The sequence below is a fragment of the Macaca nemestrina genome, chromosome 11, assembly GCF_043159975.1.
Source record: "Macaca nemestrina isolate mMacNem1 chromosome 11, mMacNem.hap1, whole genome shotgun sequence".
Lineage (NCBI taxonomy): Eukaryota > Metazoa > Chordata > Mammalia > Primates > Cercopithecidae > Macaca > Macaca nemestrina.
In genome coordinates this window covers 49,985,693-50,009,421 of record NC_092135.1, presented here as the reverse complement: position 1 = coordinate 50,009,421, position 23,729 = coordinate 49,985,693, and the positions used below count along the sequence as shown (strand labels likewise).

The 23,729-nt window shown below is 38.1% G+C and overlaps 1 protein-coding gene and 1 pseudogene across 3 annotated transcripts in view; one reads left to right on the top strand and one right to left on the bottom strand.

The window, feature by feature from the left end:
* LOC105492661 (signal transducing adaptor molecule 2) overlaps nt 1-17,084 on the top strand; it is a 54,380-nt gene extending 37,296 nt beyond the window's left edge. For 2 of the 3 annotated variants that reach the window (XM_011759896.3, XM_071072763.1), the window contains 7 exons: nt 142-236; nt 2,232-2,314; nt 2,456-2,543; nt 3,535-3,589; nt 9,043-9,196; nt 11,803-11,972; nt 14,988-17,084. In XM_011759896.3, coding sequence (XP_011758198.1) covers nt 142-236; nt 2,232-2,314; nt 2,456-2,543; nt 3,535-3,589; nt 9,043-9,196; nt 11,803-11,972; nt 14,988-15,216 — 874 coding nt within the window. In that variant the 3' untranslated portion in view covers nt 15,217-17,084. Of the gene's footprint in view, nt 1-141; nt 237-2,231; nt 2,315-2,455; nt 2,544-3,534; nt 3,590-9,042; nt 9,197-11,802; nt 11,973-13,351; nt 13,637-14,987 lie in introns of those variants that run through there. The other variant, XM_071072764.1, reaches the window with a different exon arrangement.
* On the bottom strand, nt 4,119-8,442 carry LOC112428625 (large ribosomal subunit protein eL30 pseudogene; annotated as a pseudogene).
* Nucleotides 17,085-23,729: the final 6,645 nt, after the last annotated feature.

The window sequence follows — 23,729 nt, the reverse complement described above, 5'->3', positions numbered from 1 at the left end:
CTAAATTTAAGAAAAATGACTTAATTATAGCTGCATGTAAACGAATATATTCAAAGGAGGCTAAATTTAATTTTTAATTCCTCTTTGCTATTGTATTAAAATGTGGGGGAACAAATGATATTTTTTGCACTGTATTTTTAGTGATGCCAATTGGTGGAAAGGAGAAAATCACAGAGGAATAGGACTTTTCCCATCCAATTTTGTAACAACTAATTTAAACGTAGAGACTGAGGCAGGTAAGTTAACTTAGAGAACATTAGATCTATTTAAGTTTTTTTCACTTAAATTTTATGATTTGGTTTTGGATGTAAAGTAGATTGGCATTTAACTTTTTGTTTTAAATCATTTCTTTATAGGCATGACAATCTAACCTACTTTTTAACCGAATTAAGGGGTTAATTTAGCCTGTGTCAATCGCAAGAATATTTCCTCTTATTTTACATCTTCTGAGAGTTAGCATACATAGTTAAGTCAGGCATAAAATCATATGTGACCATGCAAGTATTTAAATCAGCCTAACTGTGTAGTGTAAGAGGCAGTTCATATCTATTCTGTACAAAGAGTGTTTTGATTCATCAGTGAACCACAGTGGCAAAGCGGGAATGGTGTGGGGAGGTTGTGGTTGGCAAGTGCCGAATATAATTACTGGGTTTAGGAGTACTCCTAAATTTTAGACCTTTCCTCACCTTGATTTGATCCTAGGGAGCTTGAAACAATAATAAAGTAATGTAATCAAGCCACTAAGCTTCCTGGTTCAGATCTGCTGAACTTTAGTCAGTCTGCAGCCACAGACAGTTCCATTTTAGACATTTTAGCCATTGTCAACGATGCTGAGAAAGCATTCCATTTGTTATTCAGGTAGGGAGGTGGGGGGATCTGAGTGTAAAGGAACAGCTTGTAATAATACTAATGATGATAATTAGAAATAGTTACTGGTTTTTGAGCATTCATTATTTGTCAGGCATTGTGCTAAGTCATTTGTACTATTGCATTTCAGTCTCACAGTTCTGTGAGATAGCTACTTTTGTTGCCCTGTCTTACAGATAAGGACACTGAGGCTGAGCAGTTATGTGTCTAGTAAGTGATTGAGCCAGGATTCTAAAGTCAGGACAGTCTGACCTTAACACTGACTCACTGAGGGATATATCAGTGCTAATCCTTTCCAGTTCAGGAGAAAGAACTTCAAATGAAAGCATTATGCATCATGTGTAACATCGTCTTTGTATGTGTAGAGTGATACATTCAGAAAAATGAAGTCGTGAGAGGTTGATACTCACTGACGTGAATATAGAGTACTTTGCCATTATTTATACTTTTATTCCTCTTATCTGACTCTCTAAGTAGATAGGAATATTGGAGATACCTTTAAAAAATAACTTTATAGATCATGCTCAGGGGATTCTATACAGCAATTTCTCCTTGACATAGGCTGGAAAGTATTAACAGGAAAAAATATTGTGGGTTTTCAGCTTATCCTTGTGTTATGCTGACTTCTGTTCTTTGAAAGTTAGCCATATGTTTGAAATAAATGGCTAACAGTTGGGATTTAAAATTGTTTGGCTGCGTAGGTTTTTATTGTTGTTTTATTTTTACCAAAATTTACTTTGTTAAAATATGGTACATTCTAGCAATACTTCAGGGAACATTTAAATAGTTTTCTGGGTTTGTGTATTTGTAAGTTTTTTTTCAACCTTCATGAAAAACTTTTGTGTTTAGTGTTGTTTTAACTATTGTCAAAGTTAGCTTAAAATAAGTTTTATTTTTTGTTCATATAGGCAATAGTTTTTTTTTAATAGAAAGGAAGAGTAGACGGAACTCATAGATGTAAGTTTGAAATTAGCTAGGTAGATAATAATCTGCTCTCATACATTTATTCACCCCAGTGGTAACTCTCAGTTTTCAGGAAAATGCCTAAAATGTCAGCTGCTGTTAATATCGCACATTTGTTCCACTAAAATTTTAAGTTCCATGAGGTTAGAGATTCTTGTCTGTTTTATTCACCGGTGTATGTATAAATGCCTGAACAATGCCTGGCACATAATGAGTTCTAAATAAATGTTTGTGAAATAAATGACCAAACGTATGTAATAACATATTGATTATGAAATGTGGTGAATATTTGAAGGACTTCTATTTTTTTTCTTATGGACAATCATAGGCCACTTATAAATTAATAACTAAAATTACTGAAGTAAATGCTGAGGAACTTAAAATTTACTTTGTTTCTATAGCGGCTGTGGACAAATTGAATGTAATTGATGATGATGTGGAGGAAATTAAGAAATCAGAGCCTGAGCCTGTTTATATAGATGAGGTAGAGTCCCTCTTTTGTTTAATAGTTAAACTATCAAGACATTTAAATGTACTATCTTTGAGAGTGCTTGGAAAGAGTAATTTCATATTCACTGAAGTTAAAACTCTTGAGTTTTTAAAAAGTGTCCTATTACTTTTTTAGGATAAGATGGATAGAGCCCTGCAGGTACTTCAGAGTATAGATCCAACAGATTCAAAACCAGACTCCCAAGACCTTTTGGATTTAGAAGGTAGTGAATATTAGATATTATTTTAATATTATTTAGTATTTTAGCTATTCATAGTGTCTTCAGTTTCTTCTGCCTTGTATTTGCCTCTAGAGGTTAGAAATCTCTGGTGGGGAACAGACTAGTACAGTAAAATAATAAATATTACTCGGAAGGCATTGTCATAAACCTGCAAATCCTTTTCCTGAAGGAAGTCTTTGTATTTCTTTAAGCCTACAAGTAAAATTGGCTGAAGATTTTTGCAGTCCAAAAAAGGACAGAATTAAAAATAACAGCGTATCAAATTGAGTCAAAACGTTTAAAATGCTTATTCCTGTTTAATTTTCTTGTATTATGAATTTAAAGGATGAAATTATACATGATCATTGTTAACTTCGTAACATAGTCACTTGATGCATGTTGATGTGTCTTTTAGTCTCTTAAGAAATGTGAGAACAATTAAAATGTGTTTTTTTGTTTTTAAAAAAAATCCCTTGGGAGAAGAATCTCTGGTAAATGAATAATCCTTGTTAAATCTTTATAGAAGAAACTTCTGGTTATGAATATAGAATACAGCATTGTGCTCTATAGTATCAGTGTTCACATTGGGAAATACACTGTTTAATCTTGAAATGTCTTAAGTAAATGAAAAATCTTCATATTTGATGGGCAAAGGTTACATAATTTATATATTGTGGCTCAAGTTTGTTTTAGTTAACTAATCATAGTTTTCTAGATGTCTTTAAGACTTTGGGATAACTCCAGATTTGACAGTCTGTCAACTTAGTTAATAGTTTCAAGAAAACATAATGAGATTTTTATTTTAAAGTTGTCCTTGCTTTTAGTCACATGATAGTAATGTACAGTAGTAGTGCTGAATAGTAGTCTTTCTCTAGCATGAGCTTAATCTCTGTGTATTATGCATAGTGTTGTATATTGGTGCTATATTGTTAAAAATTGTTGAAATTGGCTTAAATTGGATTTTCTGTGTTTGTAAGTATTTTTGTATTTACAGATATCTGCCAACAGATGGGTCCAATGATAGATGAAAAACTCGAAGAAATTGATAGGTGAGATTTTTCATGCAAGGAATAAAAAGTATAGTTTTGGGGGGTTCACTTGTTTTTTGGCAAACAGTAAAGTAGGGAAAGTTTTTGTGGAACTGTACAATTCATGGAAATTGTTTTTCAGTTTCCCAAACTCTTACAAATTTATAGCAAGGTGGTGCAATAAGCTCTGACAAGTTTTATTAAATAAAAATTTTGCGCCGGGCGCGGTGGCTCACGTCTGTAATCCCAGCACTTTGGGAGGCCGAGGCGGGCGGATCACGAGGTCAGGAGATCGAGACCATCCTGGCGAACACGGTGAAACCCCGTCTCTACTAAAAAAATACAAAAAAATTAGCTGGGCGTGGTGGCGGGCGCCTGTAGTCCCAGCTTCTAGGGAGGCTGAGGCAGGAGAATGGCGTGAACCCGGGAGGCAGCGGAGCTTGTAGTGAGCGGAGATCGCGCCACTGCACTCCAGCTTGGGCAACAGAGCGAGACTCCGTCTCAAAAAAAAAAAAAAAAAAATTTAAAAAGAATAAAAATTTTGCATGGCTTACTTTTCACCAGTCTCTTCTAGCATGCTTCTAGTGATATTAGAACTGCCTGGATCAGTGATAGCCAGTGTGCATACTCTCTAGTATTTTCTGCATGCTCTGCCCATCATTGCCACTGTAGTGATGGACAGCAGTTTTGGCCAACATTGTATAGCACTCTATTTCAGATTTCCTCAAAGCTGGACAGTTTTAGTGAGGATGACCAATTTTGCTTTGCCTTGTCTGATCATCTTCAGAGTCTGCTTTTACCCCAGCACATACTTTCCACTTTTCATAACGAGTTGGAGCCTAGAGTTGATCAACTCCACTGACTTTTTCCTCTTCTTTGAGACTATCCTGCCTTAAGTCCAGGAAGGTCCCCAACTAAGAGCAGCTGCCAAGATAGCTGGGGAGTCAAGTGCTTTTTATTTAAAGATAACAGTTTTCTGGGGGGTTTTTTTGAGATGGAGTTTTGCGCTGATGCCGAAGCTGGAGTGCAGTGGCACGATCTCGGCTCACTGCAACCTCTGTCTCCCAGGTTCAAGCAATTCTCCCGCCTCAGCCTCCTGAGTAGCTAGCACAGGCGTGCACCACCACACCCGGCTAATTTTTGTATTTTTAGTACAGACAGGGTTTCACCTTGTTGGCCAGGCTGGTCTCGAGCTCCTGACCTCATGATCTGCCCACCTTGGCCTCCCAAAGTGCTGGAATTACAGGCGTGAACCACCGTGCCTGGCCAAGAATTGAATTCTTATGAGAAGTGGTACTTATAAAAATTTTAAATGAAATTTCTCTAGTATTTGAAGCTAAATCATGTCTTCTCTTTTCATTTCTTGTCCTTGTATTTCTTTGTTTCTATTGCTCTTTTAATTTTATCCTACGTAGTTTTCTTTTTCTTTTTTTTTTTTGGAGATAGAGTCTTGCCCCGTCACCCAGGCTGGAGTGCAGTGGTGCAATCTCGGCTCACTGCAGCCTCCACCTCCTGGGTTCAAGCCATTCTCTGCCTTAGCCTCCCAAGTAGCTAGGATTACAGGTGCCCGCCACCATGCCCTGCTAATTTTTGTATTTTTAGTAGAGACGGGGTTTCACCATATTAGCCAGGCTGGTCTCGAACTCCTGACCTCATGATCCGCTCGCCTTAGCCTCCCAAAGTGCTGGGATTACAGGTGTGAGCCACTGCACCCAGCCTCACACCCAGCTTTTTTTTTTTTTTTTTTTAAAGACAGGGCCTTGCTGTGCTGCCCAGGCTGGTCTCAAACTCTTGGCCTCAAGTGATCTTCCTGCCTCAGCTTCCCAAAGTGTTGGGATTATAGGCTTGAGCCACTGTGTCTGGCCCTTATTGTCCTTTAAAAATAGCAGCAACACTGAAGGGTAGACTTTCAAGGTTGAGCTTTTAACTTGGTTCTGCTCCCTTGTTTCTCAGCTCTCTATCTGAAGTCAGAGAGAGAACCCTTAGTGAAAGGAAAACAAGGGATAGGGCTTAGTATTCCATTATCATCCGTCTCTAGTGGTATTTATTGAATTAATATATAAACAGCACAAGAAAAAGAGATTAGATAGGGCCAAAATAAGGAGAACAGAAACTACTTCTTTTCTGCCTCTACCAGAGAAGTGCAGTAGCAGCAGGACTTTTCCTAGTCACCAGAGATTGTCATCTTTGTTCCAGGGGACATTTTAAAAATAAATGTGTTTTCTAAAGAAATGAAAAATCTGTGTGTCAATTGACAGTAGTTTTGCCATATTTTAGAGAAAGCATTAAATATCTCCTTACACATCTACTTTGTTTCAATGCAGGATGTTAATGGTTAGTGAATAATCAAACTGGAAAAGATTAAAAAGTATTACAGATGTGGCTGTATGTTTAGTTCAGACACAATTTTTTTAAATGTTTTGTATTTTCAATTTGAAGTTGAGTGCACGGATGCAGAACCCATGGACATGGAGGACTGAGTGTGTGTCCACACATTCTACAATGAATATCATTGTCCTTGATAATTATCCCTTGATATGAACAGATATTATAATATATAATGAAAAAAGGCAGAAGCTATGACAATTTAATCTTATTTTTGGTTCATAAAAATAATTTTGTTAAAGGAAAAGATCTAGAAGAATTAGAAGTCAGAGTGAGGCCGGTGTGGGGGCTCACACCTATAATCCCAGCACTTCAGGAGGCTGAAGTGGGAGGATCATCAGAGCCCAGGAATTTGAGACCAGCTTGGGCAATACAGTGAGACCCCATCTCTAAAAAAAAAAATTTTAACAATTAGCTGGGCTTGGTGGTATGCACCTGTGGTCCCAGGTCCTCAGGAGGCTGAGGTGGGAAGATTGCTTGAGCCTGGGAGGTCAAGGAGGCTGCAGTGAGCCACAGTTGCACCACTGCACTCCAGTCTAGGTGACACAATGAGATCCTGTCTCAAAAGAAAAAAAAAATCAAAGTGACCATTCTGATGGTAGTTAATTTTTTGAGTGAGAACTCAATCATTAACCAGTTTTCTTACCAGTTTCAGTTTTTGAATAGGCCAACTGGCATTTTTTCTTGTTCCATGGCCACAGCTGCAGATGCAGCTCCTGTTCTGGGAAATGTTTCCTGTTCTTCAACAAATTCTTATTGACTGTTATTTACCCTTGTCAAGTATTCAGAGATGAATAAAATACCAATTTTTCCCTTGAATGGATCATTGCGTTTGTTATTCCTGCTGAGAAAAACAACTCTACTGTTAGAAAGTTAAATTGTACATTTCATTTCTGTCATTTTACAGAATGAAATTTTGTAGCATTTTATCACCCTAAGAAATTATATTGAGTAAACATGTAAATTGACTCCAAAAAAGTTTAGGTAGATTTATTGAAGAGAGATTCATAGTCTGGCCTTAACTATGTTCCAGACTATTCTAATCTTATTTCCTCCTGTCCTCCAAAGATCATTTTCTACCATCTGATCAAGTTGCTCTTTTGCCTTATTACTCTGGGATTGTGTCTCAAATCTTTCAGGGGATTTCAAACACAGTGATCACGTCTTTCTACTGCATTTTTCTGTTGTTTCATCAACATACTGGGTTTTGTGGATTTCCTACAGTTAAATTTTAGTTATGCATTTGTTAGCATGGCACTAATTTCTGTAGCTTTCTGGGTGGCTCGTAACTCTTATTTTTGATAATAGAGTTTGACCTGCTTAATGCAGTCATTCCTACCAGAGAGGGAACAAACTTTTTGTTGTTGTTGTTCAGACGTAAAAGACTAATAGAAGAAAAGTGACAAATCTTGATAGGACTCAGTGGCTGTTTACTTGGTAGTCCTGTGTCTGTGTGCCTCTGCTTGTTGCCTCTCTGTGTTTATATAGAAAGAACCACATTTCAATAAAAAGGCTTGTGGATGTTTCAGGCCAGATGAAAAGTGGTTGCTTAACTATTATAAATTTGACAGTGCAAAGAGAGTTCTTTATTACTCCCAGGGGAACAGACAAAATTGTTTCAAGTAGGAAGAGTCTGCTCTGAAGCTTCTTGGTCATATTTGAAGATGCTTTTATTTGGATTTTTTGTTACTACATAATAAAGTATTGGTTTACTTACTTTCTCAAAATAAACCAACCAACAAACGAGCTGTAGAGACTAGTCTTACACATTGTTTTTACTTGGATTTTCAAGGGTAATTATTTAAGTAGGTTTTTTTTTTCAGTTGATATTTTTATGGATATAAACAAATGAAAATGTGTGTGATTTTTTTTTTTTTTAACAAGTGTTTTTAAATTTCCATCATATCGTGTACTTCATAGAGGTTCTGGGCCTTGCCTGGGTACTTTCTTTTATTGAGATTTATAATTCAGGCCTAGATTCTTACCCAAATTGAGAATTTTCTTTTTAATAATTGAATTCTCAAAATAAAACTGGAATGTGTGAAAGTAAATTCTCTCAGCACCAAAATTGTGAATTGATTGCATTTTATGAGGCATGGAAAGGACTTTTCCCTAATATTATAAAGTCATTTTGTCACTGGTAGAGGATTGTGACTGCAGGTTGTCCAGGTTCTTGGCATTTTGAAGAAAGAATTGGACAAAATGCCCAGCAAAGGAAAGAAAGATCGAAGCAACAGAAGAACAAAAGCAGAGATTTATTGAAAACGAAAGTACGCCCCACAGTGTGGGAGTGGGCCTGAGCAGCAGCTGAAGGACCCGGATACAGAACCTTCTTGGGTCCAAGTACAGTACCCCCTAGAAGTTTCCCATTGGCCGCTTCATGCTCACCTCATGTAAATGAAGTGGAAGCTCACGATCAGTCTGGTTGCAGAAAGCAGCCAACCAGAGGCTGAAATGAAGTTACAAAGGTCACAGTGCTGTGCAACCATCTGATTGGTTGCAAAAAGCAACCAATTAGAGGCTAGGGAGAAGTTACAGTTATGCTTGTATGCAAAGGAAGACTCCGCCCACAGTCAGTCTGACTGGTTGTGGACAGCAACCATTCAGAGGCTGGAGCAGCCATTCAGAGGCTGGTTGTGGACAGCAACCATTCGGAGTCTGAAGTTACAAAGTTGCAAAGGAAGACTGGACTTGTAATCAGTCTGATTTTTTTCGGACACCCAATTTCCCATCTGCTGCACAGAAAACGTGGGGAGTTTGCAAAGGGAGCAGCCTGTGGTCCTTTTGTTACTTAGGTGTGGAAAGTTAGGGTTGGTTTTCCTTTCAGTGTAGTTACAAGAAGTCAGCTTGAAAAACAGCCTTAGATTCCCTGCCTCCAGACCCTATTTTCCTGCCTTAGTATCAGGCTAGCTATTACAAGGATTAAGCAGTTCTTCCTCTCAGTTTCCCTTTGTGAATATTCTTTCATTAAATATAAAATAGCCTTTTGATATATGAATAGAAATTGTGCTAAATTTAAAAAATAATTCATATCACTAAACAGATGCTAAAAACTAGAAGAGTATTATAATACTTTTCTTCTACATCAGGAAGCATTCAGAATTGTCTGAATTGAATGTAAAAGTCCTGGAAGCTCTGGAACTATATAACAAATTGGTGAATGAAGCACCAGTGTACTCAGTCTATTCAAAGCTCCACCCTCCAGCACATTACCCACCTGCATCATCCGGGGTTCCAATGCAGGTGAGCATGTTTTTTGAGAACATTTTCTAAATTATAAACAAGTTTTAAAGTAAAAGAAAGTGTTTTACAGCATAGTATTAAGATTTCTTTTGTATGTAAATAAAATTATAAAATTTATCTTTGATTGTTTCAGTAAATATTGACTGAACAATTAACATTCACCAGAACAACTTAGACAGATACTGACATTTCACAAATACATTATAGTTCAGTTTTAACATGGATGAAAAGACCATTAAGTATGTGAGGGTAGGTCTGGTTCTTCATATGCTTTTGTAAGTATAAAGCATAAATCTTTTATGTAAGTATAAATCCTTTTTGTAAATGTGGAGTATAAATCCTTTGATTTCGGATGGTACCTAGCATATCTGAAGTTCCCCAGGTACCAAGACTTTGCTGCTGCTCAACAAGATTTAACATTTCTTTACAAATTTCCATAAAGATTTATTTGACTCACATGATTATTAACAGGCACAATGAACTTCTAGAGTATGCTTTATACTTCCTTTACTTAGCTGCATGACTTAAATTGTTAAAAATTTGTGCATAGCAAAGATATGATACACATCTAGGAGGTACAGACTCCATAAGCCATCCATGAACATCCGTAAGCCATCTTTTTCCAGTACTTTTCACCTTTTTTGTGTGCTTGCCATATGAAGTGAATACTTTATATTTGTCAGTATCCCCATTCAGAAGCATTTTGAAATTTCAGCCAGTTAGCCAATTGAATTCAGAATGAGCTTGGATGAGCAAAATGCATGTTAATTTATGAACACTGGTATCTAAAGGTACATGTGAAGGAGACACCAAGGAGAAAGGGTAGAATGTGGGTGAATAATTTAGATGACTTGACACAACGTAATTGTTAAGTAAAAAAAGAATAGTCACTATGGTAACTGTCACGTCAGACAAGATACATTTATCAAATGTGCCATGCCTTGATCTTTTTGAAAATTAGGAGGGTAAGAAAGATTTCTGGCTGCAAAAGACATTTGGGAGTTACTCAGTTTGCTTCTGTTTTCAGAGTTGTTTGCTGCTACTGTGAAAGTGGGACAAAAAGCAGTGTCTGCATCGTTGTATGATAAAACTATGTTGGCTTTTTTTTTTTTTTTTTTTTTTTTTGAGACGGAGTCTCGCTCTGTCACCCAGGCTGGAGTGTGGTGGCTGGATCTCAGCTCACTGCAAGCTCCGCCTCCCGGGTTCACGCCATTCTCCTGCCTCAGCCTCCCAAGTAGCTGGGACTACAGGCGCCCGCCACCTCGCCCGGCTAGTTTTTTTTTTTTTTTTTTTTTTTTGTATTTTTTAGTAGAGACGTTTCACCGTGTTAGCCAGGATGGTCTCGATCTCCTGACCTCGTGATCCACCCGTCTCGGCCTCCCAAAGTGCTGGGATTACAGGCTTGAGCCACCGCGCCCGGCCTATGTTGGCTTTTTTATGTGTCTGTAAAGGGTTATTTGCTATTCTGTGTCAGGTTTCGGTGTTTACTTGCATTCTGCTTACTGCATTTTGCCAAGCACAACTCATTTCTCTGAAAAGTTAACTTTCTGTTTGATTCCTCACATAATCTGTATCTACACTATTCACTCGAGCATTTGAAATATTCAAAAGTTTCTATTCTAATTTGACAAAAATACATCTCTACTAGAAGCAATTGGGGTAACAAGTTAGTTGTATCTGTGTAGGCTACTCAGGAACCCTAAACTGCAGAAGAAGCTGATTCTCACAGTCTCAGCCTATTGTCAGTAGATTGTTACATGTCTACTAAGGAGGTAATGTGATTGTACTTAATATAGCTTATTTGGGATTTCTAGCATTCTAAATTTTCAGATAAATGGTCTTTGCTTTAAAAAATAGCTTAATTTAAAACTGGATTGATGATCATTATGGTATGATATGATATTAAATGTGTGCATTGTTTTGATGCTATATGTAGTAGACAGGTGGTAGACCCTGTCCTTAAGGAGCTGTTGTCCTGAAAATAAGTAGGGCACATATAAGTATCCAAAGAGACCTAAACCATTTTTGCTCTTTCCTGAGGATACATGTCTTTTACCAATAACTCTTCCTTACTTTTGTCCTGTTTGTCTGAAAGGTAAGAGATAAAGTAGACATTGCCAGGGAAGCCCTGGCATCCTTATACCGTTTCTTTTTCAGCTTGTTCTTTTAAGTTTCATTCTTAGGAAGGAGTTGGATGAGTCATCCTGGGATGAGGGTAAAGAAGGTTATCATTCTTATAGTGACTTTAAGTGATGGTGGGCTTTCCTTCAAGGGAGTGTACAGTTTTCTGTGGCTCTACAAGACATGTTTACTGAGTAATAGGCAACCTGGATAGATGGCAATCCACTACTTAAAAGTATACCACCTGTCTTTCTCCCAGCTCTCTGTAAAAATAAAAGAACAGCCAAACAAATCAAATTTCCATAGATATGGCACTGTGATTTGACAGCTCACCACTTTTAGTTCTAAGATGGATAGATTGGTAGAATCAGATTGCTTCCCAAAGACATATAGTTTCTTTCCTTTAAGTCTTTTAACATTTTAAATATATTATTAGGCACATGTTTGGGAGATTCGTGAATCAACTTTTTCTTTCTGATTAATAGACATATCCAGTTCAATCACATGGTGGAAACTATATGGGTCAGAGCATTCACCAAGTAACTGTTGCCCAAAGCTATAGCCTAGGACCCGATCAGATTGGTCCACTGAGATCTCTGCCTCCAAATGTGAATTCCTCAGTGACAACACAGCCTGCTCAAACTTCTTATTTAAGGTAAGTTTTGGGAGCTGTGCTAATTTTATAATTATATGTGTTAATTTTCCTAGATTTTCAGAATGGGAATATATAGACCCTTATTAAGATGAAGTTACAGAGCTGTTTATTCATAATCCTGTGAAGTGGAATGGTGTTACCTTAGCTTTGCTACCCATACTGAGATTATTGCCCGCCCTTAAGCTTACAGTCTGCATCCCTGGGACAAAATAAAGCTAATTGTCCTTTATGAGACTAAGCCTATTATGTGCTTAGCACTGTGCTATAATCAGCCTGTGAAGTAGCCCCAGACTTACTTGTCTGCATGTACTGCTAAAAATTAGAAAACTGTTGTTACTTTGACCCTTAAAAAGAAGCGTGTTTGAACTGTGGAATTTGTAGTTCAGGTTTTTTTTGTTTTGCTTTGTTTTTTTGAGACAGAGTCTCCCTCTTTCACCCAGGCTGGAGTGCAGTGGCTAGATCCCTGCTCACTGCAACCTCTGCCTCCCAGGTTCAAGCAATTCTCCTGCCTCAGCCTCCTGAGTAGCTGGGATTACAGACAGGTGCCACCACGCCCATCTGATGTTTTTGTATTTTTAGTAGAGACGGGGTTTCAGCATGTTGGTGAGGCTGGTCTCAAACTCCTGACCTCGTGATGATCCACCCGCCTCAGCCTCCCAAAGTGCTGGGATTATAGGTGTGAGCCGCCGCGCCCGGCCAACAAGGGTTTTTTTTTTTTTTTTTTTTTTTTTAAGACAAGGTCTCACTCAGTCACCCAGGCTAGAGTGCAGAGGCATGATCTCAGCTCACTACAGTCTTGACCTCCCGGTCTCAAGCTATCCACCCTCCTCAGCCTCTCGAATAGCTGGGACTACAGGCGAGCACCACCATGCTCTGCTAATTTTTGTATTTTTTTGTCAAAGTGGGGTTTCGCCATGTTGCCCAGGCTGGTCTCAAACTCCTGAGCTCAAGGAATCCGCCTGCTATGGCTTCTCAAAGTGCTAGGATTATAGGCATGCACCACTGCACCCAGCCCTGTATTTCTGTTTTTTAATAAAAACACTTCTACTCTGAGAGTTGTATTTAAATCTTTCTTTCTATTCACTTTGCTTAACCATACAAAATGTTCATTCAATATAATCATATGTAGATGATCTGTAAGGTCCCTTCCCACCCTCAAACTCCATGAGTATGAATTTTAGATATTTTATGAATATTAAATAAATCTGTTCAGATTAGTGTTCAGTTAGAATAAAATATAAAATTTTGCTGTCCTTGGTAACACTAGGAATTATGGAGAAAAAAGTGGTATAGTGTTGAAACTAATTCTCTTTTATTGCAAGCAGTATATTTGGTGGAATTTAAAGTTATGTAATTTTTTTATTGAAACTTTTTTTTAGATGGAGCTTTATCACCCAGACTGGAGTACAGTGGTGTGATCATAGTGCACTGCAGCCTCCAACTCCCGGGCTTAAGGAATCTTCCAACCTCTGCCTCCTGAGTAGCTGAGACCACAGGCACATACTACGCCCAGCTAATGTTTTTAATTTTTTGTAGAGATGGGTATAGTCATGTTGCCTGGGCTGGTCTCAAACCAGTCTAGCCCAAGCAATTCTCTCACCTTGGCCTCCCAAAATGCTGGGATTAGAGGCATGAGCCTCCGAGCACAGCCCTAAAACTGCCGGGCGCAGTGGCTCACGCCTGTTTTATTTATATATATACACACACACGTATATATATGTATACGTATATGTGTGTGTGTGTGTGTGTGTGTATATATATATATATATTTTTTTTTTTTTTTTTTTGAGACGGAGTCTTGTTCTGTCACCCAGGCTGGAGTGCAGTGGCGCAATCTCGGCTCACTGCAAACTCCGCCTCCCGGGTTCATGCCGTTCTCCCACCTCAGCCTCCCAAGTAACTGGGACTATAGGCGCCCGCCACCACACCCAGCTAATTTTGTTTTTGTATTTTTAGTAGAGACAGGTTTCACTGTTAGCCAGGATGGTCTCCATCTCCTGACCTCGTGATCCGCCCGTCTCGGCCTCCCAAAGTGCTGGGATTACAGGTGTGAGCCACCGCACCCGGCCAAAATTATATATATATTTTTAAGAGAAATGTATGCCATAGTAGTTATAGGAACAAACAAGTCTTGCAATTTGGTGTGATTTTTCAGCTTAGTTTGTGAAATGTCAATAAAGAAATAGTTTCGGAGTATCGTGAGGGTAGATTTTGGGCCCTATGCAGACTACACTGTTTTCCTTTTAAAAGTAGAAAGTCCTTACTGAGGGAAAGCTTGAAAGAGGTTTACAGAGAAGAGGCGGACTTCTTTGTGCTGGATTGGGAGTTGCAGAGGGAGAATATAGGCTAAAAGTGGCATCTTGAGCCAGGACTCCATTCTCATTGCAACTGGCCAAGGGTACTTCAGTCAAGAACAGTTTACATCTCCTCAGATGGTTTCTGAATGTTTTTAGAGATTCTGGAGAAGGGAAGTTAAACTGGTCTTAGAATCTTACATTTTGTTTGTTTTCAAGTACCTCTCTCTTCTTACCAATATAAAAATTACATTAACAAGCTCGGCATGGTGGCTTATGCCTGTAATCCCAACACTTTGAGAGGCCGAGGCCAGAGGATCACTTGAGTCCAGGAGTTTGAGACCATCCTGGGCAACATAGCAAGACCCAGTCTCTACAAAAAGAAATTTTTTTAAATTAGTCTGGACTAATTTAAATCTTTTAAAAATAGCCCCAGCTACTCAGGAGGCTGAGGCAGGAGGATTGCTTGAGCCCAGGAGTTCGAGAATGCAGTGAGCTATGATCTGCACCCCAGCCTGGGCAACAGAGCAAGATCCCATCTCAAAAAAAAAGAAAGAAAATTTGATTAACAGTATTCAATGGCTGGAATGATTAAATTGTAATCAGAACAGTAGAGCTACATAAACTTGAAGATGGAAAAGGCATTTTTGTCATGATCTCTTAACTGTAACCTAGATATTGCAAAGTAAATATAGTTTTCTTTTTAAAATTTTGTTTGTAGCACTGGACAAGACACTGTTTCCAATCCTACTTATATGAACCAGAACTCTAACCTACAGTCAGCTACTGGTACAACTGCTTACACTCAGCAAATGGGGATGTCTGTGGATATGTCATCTTATCAGAACACTACTTCCAATTTGCCTCAACTGGCAGGCTTTCCGGTGACAGTTCCAGCTCATCCAGTTGCACAGCAGCACACAAATTACCATCAGCAGCCTCTCCTTTAGAAACAAAGCAAGCATTTTCTTGAAAGCCTTCATAAGTGTATTATTCAATCCTTGTGATACCAACCTGAAAATATTAAAACTTTTTTTCCTCTTAACTCGAAAGGACCATGAATAAATAAAGCACAAAAACCTCTCTTACTCTACAAGGCCATAAAGGTTTTTTTTTTCAGTCCGGTTTGTTTGAAGTCAATCTTTGGATCAGAGGCAGCTTAAAGATGCTTTCAGTTAGTTTTGTCTTACTTTCAGTTTTCTCTACATAAATCTAGATACCCTTTAAGTAGCCTTATGACACTAAACAGTATGAGATAGGAGTATTAAAATATTATTTTAAGGAAACCACTGTTTCCCCCTAAAATGTCATAAGAGCACTGAAGAACTTGAAATATTTTTTTCAGAGTTTCTCACACACTGTTATTTTAAAAGCCTAACTTTTGTGTGTGTAAGCATTTAGCTTGCCAGCATATTTCTTTTTGGCTCCTTAAATTGCAGTTTTGTTTGCAGTATTGTCACTTTTGCTCTCGCTGTTACGTTAAATAATAATTAGCATATAATTGTCTACAGAAGCAAGAGCAATCTGAAAGGAACAAAAATGTTTTCTGTGATTAACAGTGAAGACCTTGTAAATGCAGATGTGTGATAAAGCATTTAGTCAGTCCCCCAAACAGTCATGCCAACTGTGAAGGATTATCCCACGAAACATTTCCATTCCCTGAGGAAAAACATTTTCTTTCCTGTATGTATCTCTGGTATTTACAGTTGTCACTAATAACCTTTTCAGGTGACTTTGGCCATTCCTAATGAAGATATGGTTCATTTGTTTTCCTTCCTGGAATGTGGTGTGCAGAGATGCTGCATACGCTTTTTATGGGATTGCGTGTGAATTTGAGCCATGAGACATTCCTAATAATTTGTTGTGAGATATACCAAGCATGGATGATAAGTGTGTTTTTAGTGATGTGTTGTTTTTTTAAAGAAGTCAAATCACTTGCACCATTGCTAAGCTGTCAACATACCAAGCTGTTGAAAAAAATTGACGATTTCTTTCAGAAGTAATTCTCAGCCTGTGCAATAATAGCAGATGATGACTTCATAGAAGGTGACAGATTGATAGGGAGGCTATTGAAGCAGTTTTTCTGCAGCCTGCATTTTGAGTTAGTTTATAGTGCTAATAGATTCTATATAACTGTGGGAGTTTGGTAGTAAACAAATAGGGATTGTTTTCTCTCCTAAAAATTTGCACACTACTTCATTATCTACCAACTTTTTACATATTGGAAAATAGAAATTGCAAATACATATGCATATGGAAACATATTCAGACTGGGAAAAACAATGGACATTAGTTTTTAAAAAGTTACTTATATGGAAGCAAGATTTCTATATTTGTGTTTTTAAAGAAAGCTGTTAGTCTTTCTACTAAATCCATTTCAAGCTAATTCTCTGAAAATGTTGCCGTTTATCTACAGAAATTTGATTATAAATATGTTCCTTTTTCAAAGAAACTATCCTAGAACAAAATAGTCTATATGGTACGTGATCTACATTTAAGTGGAAAAATTAGCAGTATTTGAAAGCTCAGTTTATGTCATTAACTTCAGATACAAATAACTGAACAGAAAGTTTTAACCTTTAATATTTCATGTTCTGTTTTTGAGTATTTTCCTTTATGTTAATTCACTTATATACTTCTGAATGGCACCTTACTTGTTGGAAACAAATCTTCTGTTCTTTACAAAATAATACTTTTTAAAAAACATTTTAAAAAATCCAAAGATGCTCTTGATAATAGTCAACATTTGCATATATATGGAATTTCTTACATTTTTCTCCCAAACTGTATTTAATAAACTTATTTTAATGTTTGTGTATTTCATGTATAATTGTGATCTCAGTTATAAAAGCTTAATTCAGCATGTTTTTGAGCCAGTATAAATACTGCACACCCACTAAATTGGGATCAGCCATTATAAATAATGTAGTTTTAGAATAATAAAACATGACACACATATATATAGTATATATTGGCATTTATCAGTGAAAGTTTATACATGCAGAAGTTTTTTTTTCCTCTTAAATTAAAAATTATTTTTTGCCATATGTAATAAATTTTGTGTTGCAGGCTGTCGAAAGATAAAAATGATTTTAAATCTGTGTACTGATGATTCTTTCGGTGTTAAGAAACACAGGGTTATTTTCTTTCCTTTTTATGAGCTTATGGATTCTATTTATATTAAGACCTGTTTATGATTGTTTTCTGCCAAAGGAATTGTCTAACTTCAGATTTCTACATTGGGTTCATACTTACTGTTTTATATCAGAAATAAAAAAATAGCTTCTGCTTTTTCATATGAAATCTTGGTACATCAGAAAGAATTCCTGAAAATTTATAATAGAATGAATTTTATTAATGTAGAAAAATACCCTGGGGTGTTAAAATATATGAAGTGTGGGATATATTCTTATAGTTTGTAAAATGTAGTCAATCAATATTGTCTTCTAATTTGGTAATTTATTTATAAAATTACTTAAACATTAGGTAATTATATTTGTTAGGATTTGAAATTATTTGTAGTTAAATTGTCATGCTATTTGAAATAATTGATACTTGACTACGTAATACATTTTACTGTATGTTTTGAAGATGATTATAATTTCACCTTTCAAAATGTAAAAAATCAATTTTAAATGTTTTAAAAACATATAGCTTAGGGATTTTTTTAAAAAGGCTTTCTTAGTAAAAAACATAAATTTAAAAGCTCCTGAGTTCTAGGAGAGGGCTTATTGAATTGTTATGAGAAAGCTGAAGTTACTTTAACAAGTAATAAATTATAAATAGCACTGATCTATAATGCTTTATTTCTATCAGAAGGTACTTTTTCTTCATTCATCATCAGTTTTAGCCAGTAAATAAATGGGAATACTTACTTTTAGAGATTTGATTTTTTTCTTGTTGTTTGGTTTAGTTTTCTTTCAAAAATTAAAGGTATATTTCTAAAAGTTTTCCCCAGAGGCCAGATACAGTGGCTCATGCCTGTAATCCCAGCACTTTGGGAGCCTGAGGTGGGAGGATCGCTTGAGGCTAGGAGTTTGAGACCAGCTTGGCAACATGGCAAGACCCTATCTCTGCAAAAATTTTAAAACTTAGCCAGGTGTGGTAGTGCACCTGTAGTCCCAGCTAGTCAGTAGGCTGAGGTGGGAATATTGCTTGAGGCTGCAGTGAGGTGTGATCACACTACTGCACTCTGGCCTGACAGAGTGAGATCCTGTCTCAAAAAGAAACTTCCCCAGAAGAAGAATTCACATTTTATCAAGCTGAATTAAAATTTGAGTCTTTTTTAAAAATCTTACTGTGTCAAAAGAGGCATTATGTTGCTTATGTGATATAGTGAATAGTGTCCCTCCAAATTTCATGTACACCTGGACTGTCACAATGTGACTTTACAGTAGCCACCCCCCACCCCCACCCTTATCTGTGGTGGATACATTTGCAAGATCCCGAGTGGATGACTGAAACCGCAGATAGTACTGAACCTTATATATACTGTTTGTTTTCTTATGCATACATACCCCTATGATAAAGTTTATGAATTTGGCACTTAACAGCAGAACTAATAAGATGAAAGAGTTGTGACAATATAATAAAAATTATTTAAAATGTATGAAGTGTTTATTTCGGACTATGGTTTAATTAGGGTAACTGAAAGTATAGAAAGTGAAATCGTGGGCCGGGCGTGGTGGCTCACGCCTGTAATCCCCGCACTTTGGGAGGTCACGAGTTTGAGACCAGCCTGGCCAACATGGTGAAACCTTGTCTCTTACTAAAAATACAAAATTAGCTGTGTGTGGTGGCACATAACTGATCACAGCTACTTGGGAAGCTGAGGCAGGAGAATCGCTTGAACCTGGGAGGCGGAGGTTGCAGTGAGCCAAGATCACGCCATTGCTCTCCAGCCTGGACAACAAGAATGAAACTCCATCTCAAAAAAAAAAAAAAAAAAGTGAAATCCTGGTTAAGGGTGAACTACTGTATTTGGAAATAGGGTCTTTGCAGATATAATTAGTTAAGGATCTTGAGGCAAATTTATCCTGGATTTAGGGTGGGCCCTAAATCCAATGCCTAGTGTCCTTACAAGAAGAGAAGACACACACAAATGAAAAGAGGCCATGTGAAGGTGGCAGTGAAAGTTACAGTTATGCTGCCAGAGGGCAAGGACTACCTGGAATCACCAGAAGTTGGAAGAGGCAAAGGATTCCTCCCTCCATAGAGCCTTCAGAGGGAGCATGGCCTTGCTAACACCTTGATTTCAGACTCCAGAAATGTGAGAGAACAAATTTCGGTTGTTTAATTGTTAACAGCAGTCCTGGGGAATTCAGACATGGGTAAAAGTGTACAGTGAAATCTGAGTACCAAGCACTCAAGACTTTGATAAGATTGCTTAGAATTGACGCAGGAATTCTGAGAAAGATGTCTGTAGTCCGGTGGCAGTCTTTTTATTTTTGCTAAACTATAATGATATTGCATGGGTAGATGAAACTAAGACCTCTGTTAATCCCATAATCCTATTTCTTGATTTTTAAATACCACATCTACATTTCAACAATTGATTTCATTATGCCAGAGGTGTTTACAGTTAGTAAGATTATAACTGACTTGCATTTTCATCTGCTCCTCTGCTCATCTTGAGCAGTAGTTATTGAATGACAGGAGAAATGTTGAAAGCCAAACAGAGATGAAGAAGAAACAAAAAAACTGGATGGATATTCCCCCTCAAAAGCTACTCAAGAATGGAGGTTTGGTCTTGTTCTTAGCTTTACACCATTTTATATCCTAATAAAGGCTTTCCAGTTGGCTGGGCATTGTGGCTCACCCTGTAATCCCAGCACTTTGGGAGGCCGAGATGGGAGGATTGCTTGAGGCCTGGAGTTGGAGGTCTGCCTGGTCAACCACATCTCTTTAAAAAAAAAAAAAAAATCTCTTTAAAAAAACAAAAAACAAAAAAAACGTTTTCCAGTACCTTTACACTAAGTCAGTGACATACTGATTACATTTTGGTCTCAGGAGCTGACTACTACTTTAAAAAAATTGAGGTGAAATTCACATAAAATTAACCATTTTAAAATGAACAGGTCAGTGGCATTTTGCCATTAAAAGTAATGGCAAAAACTGAAGTTACTTTTGCACCAACCTAATAATACATTCACAGTGTTGGGCAGGCACAACTGCCTTTTTTCAGATGTTTTTGCAGTTTTTTTGTGTGTCTGTCTTATTTAATGTTTTTGCAGTTCATTTTTATTGTAGCATGTACTTCATTTCATTTATGACAATAATACTCCATTGTATATATCACAAATTTGTTTGTCTTTTTTCTTTTTTTTTGAGACGGAGTGTCGCTCCTTCACCCAGGCAGTACTGCAGTGGTGTGCTCTCAGCTCACTGCAAGCTCCACCTCCCGGGTTCATGCCATTCTCCTGCCTCAGCCTCCCAAGTAGCTGGGACTACAGGTGCCCGCCACCACGCCCAGCTAATTTTTTTTTTTTTTTTTTTTTTTTTTTTTTGTATTTTTAGTAGAGACAGGGTTTCACTGTGTTAGCCAGGATGGTCTCGATCTCCTGACCTTGTGATCTGCCCACCTCGGGGCCTCCCAAAGTGCTGGGATTACAGGCGTGAGCCACCGCGCCTGGCCTGTTTGTTCATCTTTTGGTGAACACTTGTGCTATTTTTACTTTTTTTTTTTTTTCCTTTTGAGACGGAGTCTCACTCTCTCACCCAGGCTGGGGTGCAGTGGCATGATCTCAGCTCACTGCAAACTCTGCCTCCTGGATTCAAGTGATTACCCTGCCTCAGCCTCCTGAATAGCCGGGATTAACAGATGCGTGCCACCACGCCCGGCTAATTTTTGTATTTTTAGTAGAGATGGGGTTTTGCCATGTTGGCCAGGCTGGTCTAGAACTCCTGACCTCAGGTGATCTGCCCGCCTCAGCCTCCTGAAGTGCTGGGATTACAGGCATGAGTCACAGTGCCCAGCCTACTTTTACTTTTTGTTGTGAAGGGTGCTGTGAATATGTGTGTGTACATGTGTATGAATACCAGTTTCCAATTCTTTTAGATACATAAGAGTAGAAGTACTGGGTCATATGGTAGTTCAACATTTAACTTTTTGAGGAACTACCAAACTTTTCCACAGCGGAACCATTTTACATTTCCACCAGCAATGCACAAGGCTTCCATTTTCTCCACATCCTCACTGACATTTGCTAATTTCCTTTTTTTTATTATTATAGCCATGCTACTGGGTGTGAAGTTGATAAAGTTGATACCTCATTGTGGCTTTTATTTGCATTTTCCTAATGACCAGTGATGTTGAACATCTTTTCATATGTTTATTAGCCACTTAGGTATCTTTTTTTTTTTTTTTTGAGACGGTGTCTTGCTCTGTTGCCCAGGCTGGAGTGCAGTGGTGTTATCTCAGCTCACTGCAAGCTCTGCCTCCTGGGTTCACGGCATTCTCCTGCCTCAGCCTCCTGAGTAGCTGGGACTATAGGCACCCACAACCTCGCCTGGCTAGTTTTTTTTTTTGAGACGGGGTTTCACTGTGTTAGCCAGGATGGTCTGGATCGCCTGACCTCATGATTCGCCCACCTCGGCCTCCCGAAGTGCTGGGATTACAGGCGTGAGCCACTGCACCCAGTCTGGTATCTTCTTTAGAGAAGTCCTTTGCCCATTGTTTTTGTTGTGTTTTGAAGTGGAGTCTTGCTGTGTTGCCCAGCCTGGCCTGATCTCCTGGGCTCAAGTGATCCTTTTGTCTCAGCCTCCCCTGGAGCTGCCTTTGCTCATTTTGTAATCAAGTTTTTTGTCTCTGTTGTTGAGTTGTTTTGATAATGTTCTTTGACACACCAAAGCTTGAAATTTTGGTTAGGTCTAGTTTATTTCCTCTTTTATTGTTCTTTTTTTTTTTCTTTTTTTTTTAGTATTGCTCTTGCTTTTGGTGTTATGTCTAAGAATCCATTGCCAAATCTAAGGCCATGAGTATTTCCTTTGTTTTCTTCTAAGACTATTATGGTTTTAGCTCTTATAATTAGGTTGTGGATCCTTTTGAGTTAATTTTTGTACATGGTATGAGGTATTGGGTCCAACTTTAGTTTTTTGCATATTGGTATCGAGTTGTCCCAGTATGATTTGTTGAAAAGACTCTGCTTTTACCAGCTACTTTTTGACACTGCTATAACATACCCTAGTGGTGGTCAGTTCTAGGACCTAGGTTTTCCAGCTGTGATGCATCAAACCCATAGGCGTATAATTTGCACTTCTAAGAGAGGACAGCTTCGTCCTAATCTGATATGTTTATCATACACCTGAAGGGGAGACAATGCTATCTTGTTAGGATATAGCTTTCCGTGGTGTCTAGGAACAGATATGTTAGGTGTCAGTGTAGAGATAGTTCTTAATTGTCACATAGATATGTTCTCCAAGCAACTTCAGACATGTACTGTATTGTGAAAAGTGCATTGTCTAAATAGAAAAAAGAAACTTAGACTTTGTGCCCTAGCCAAAAATAATCTTCATACTTCTGGAAAACCCTCTCCAGAGATTTTCAGCTACATGTTATTGGTCAGAACTGTGTGAAAGGACTACTCTTAGCTGGACATGCCTTTGGGAGGTGAGAATTTTGCTTTCCATCCTGTATATAGAGAAGGTAAAGGAGAAGATTGGGAAAATGCAGAGGGAAACAATTGTTGATAGTAATCTGCCACAGAGACAGACCTGTTGAAATGTGTTTACACCATGGTGTTACTATTTTGTGTGACTGATAAATTTGAAGTTGCATTGGTTGTTGCAATTCCATGACCAAATAAACTCTTAAGATTCTCTAACAAAAGCATACCATACCATAGTTTTTAGTCAGTGGAGGCTAGAAATAACATATTTACATCTGACCTCACATAACCGGGACTTTTTTAAACAAACACTTTCTTGGGAGACACAGAGAAAGCCCTGGAAAAGAAGACAGAGTTAAAAGCTTCAAACTGCCCCTGTCTCTCTATTTTGAAACAGATGAAAAAGAGTTACTAGCATTCATTAATTTATTCAATAACATAATTATTATACACTGGGGATGCTAAGAATTTGCATTTCCAGCCAGGCGCGGTGGCTCATGCCTGTAATCTCAGCACTTTGGGAGGCCGAAGCGGGTGGATCGCGAGGTCAGGAGATCGAGGCCATCCTGGCTAACATGGTGAAAACCCATCTCTGCTAAAAATACAAAAAATTAGCCGGGCGAGGTGGCAGGCTCCTGTAGTCCCAGCTACTCGGGAGGCTGAGGCAGGAGAATGGCACGAACCCGGGAGGCAGAGCTTGCAGTGAGCCGAGATCGCGCCACTGCCCTCCAGCCTGGGGGATAGAGCGAGACTCCATCTCAAAAAAAAAAAAAAAAAAAAAAAAAAATTGTGCATTTCCAAGCCAAAGTTATATGTTGGTTTCACCATGCACTAACTAGTTTCATAACATCAGACAT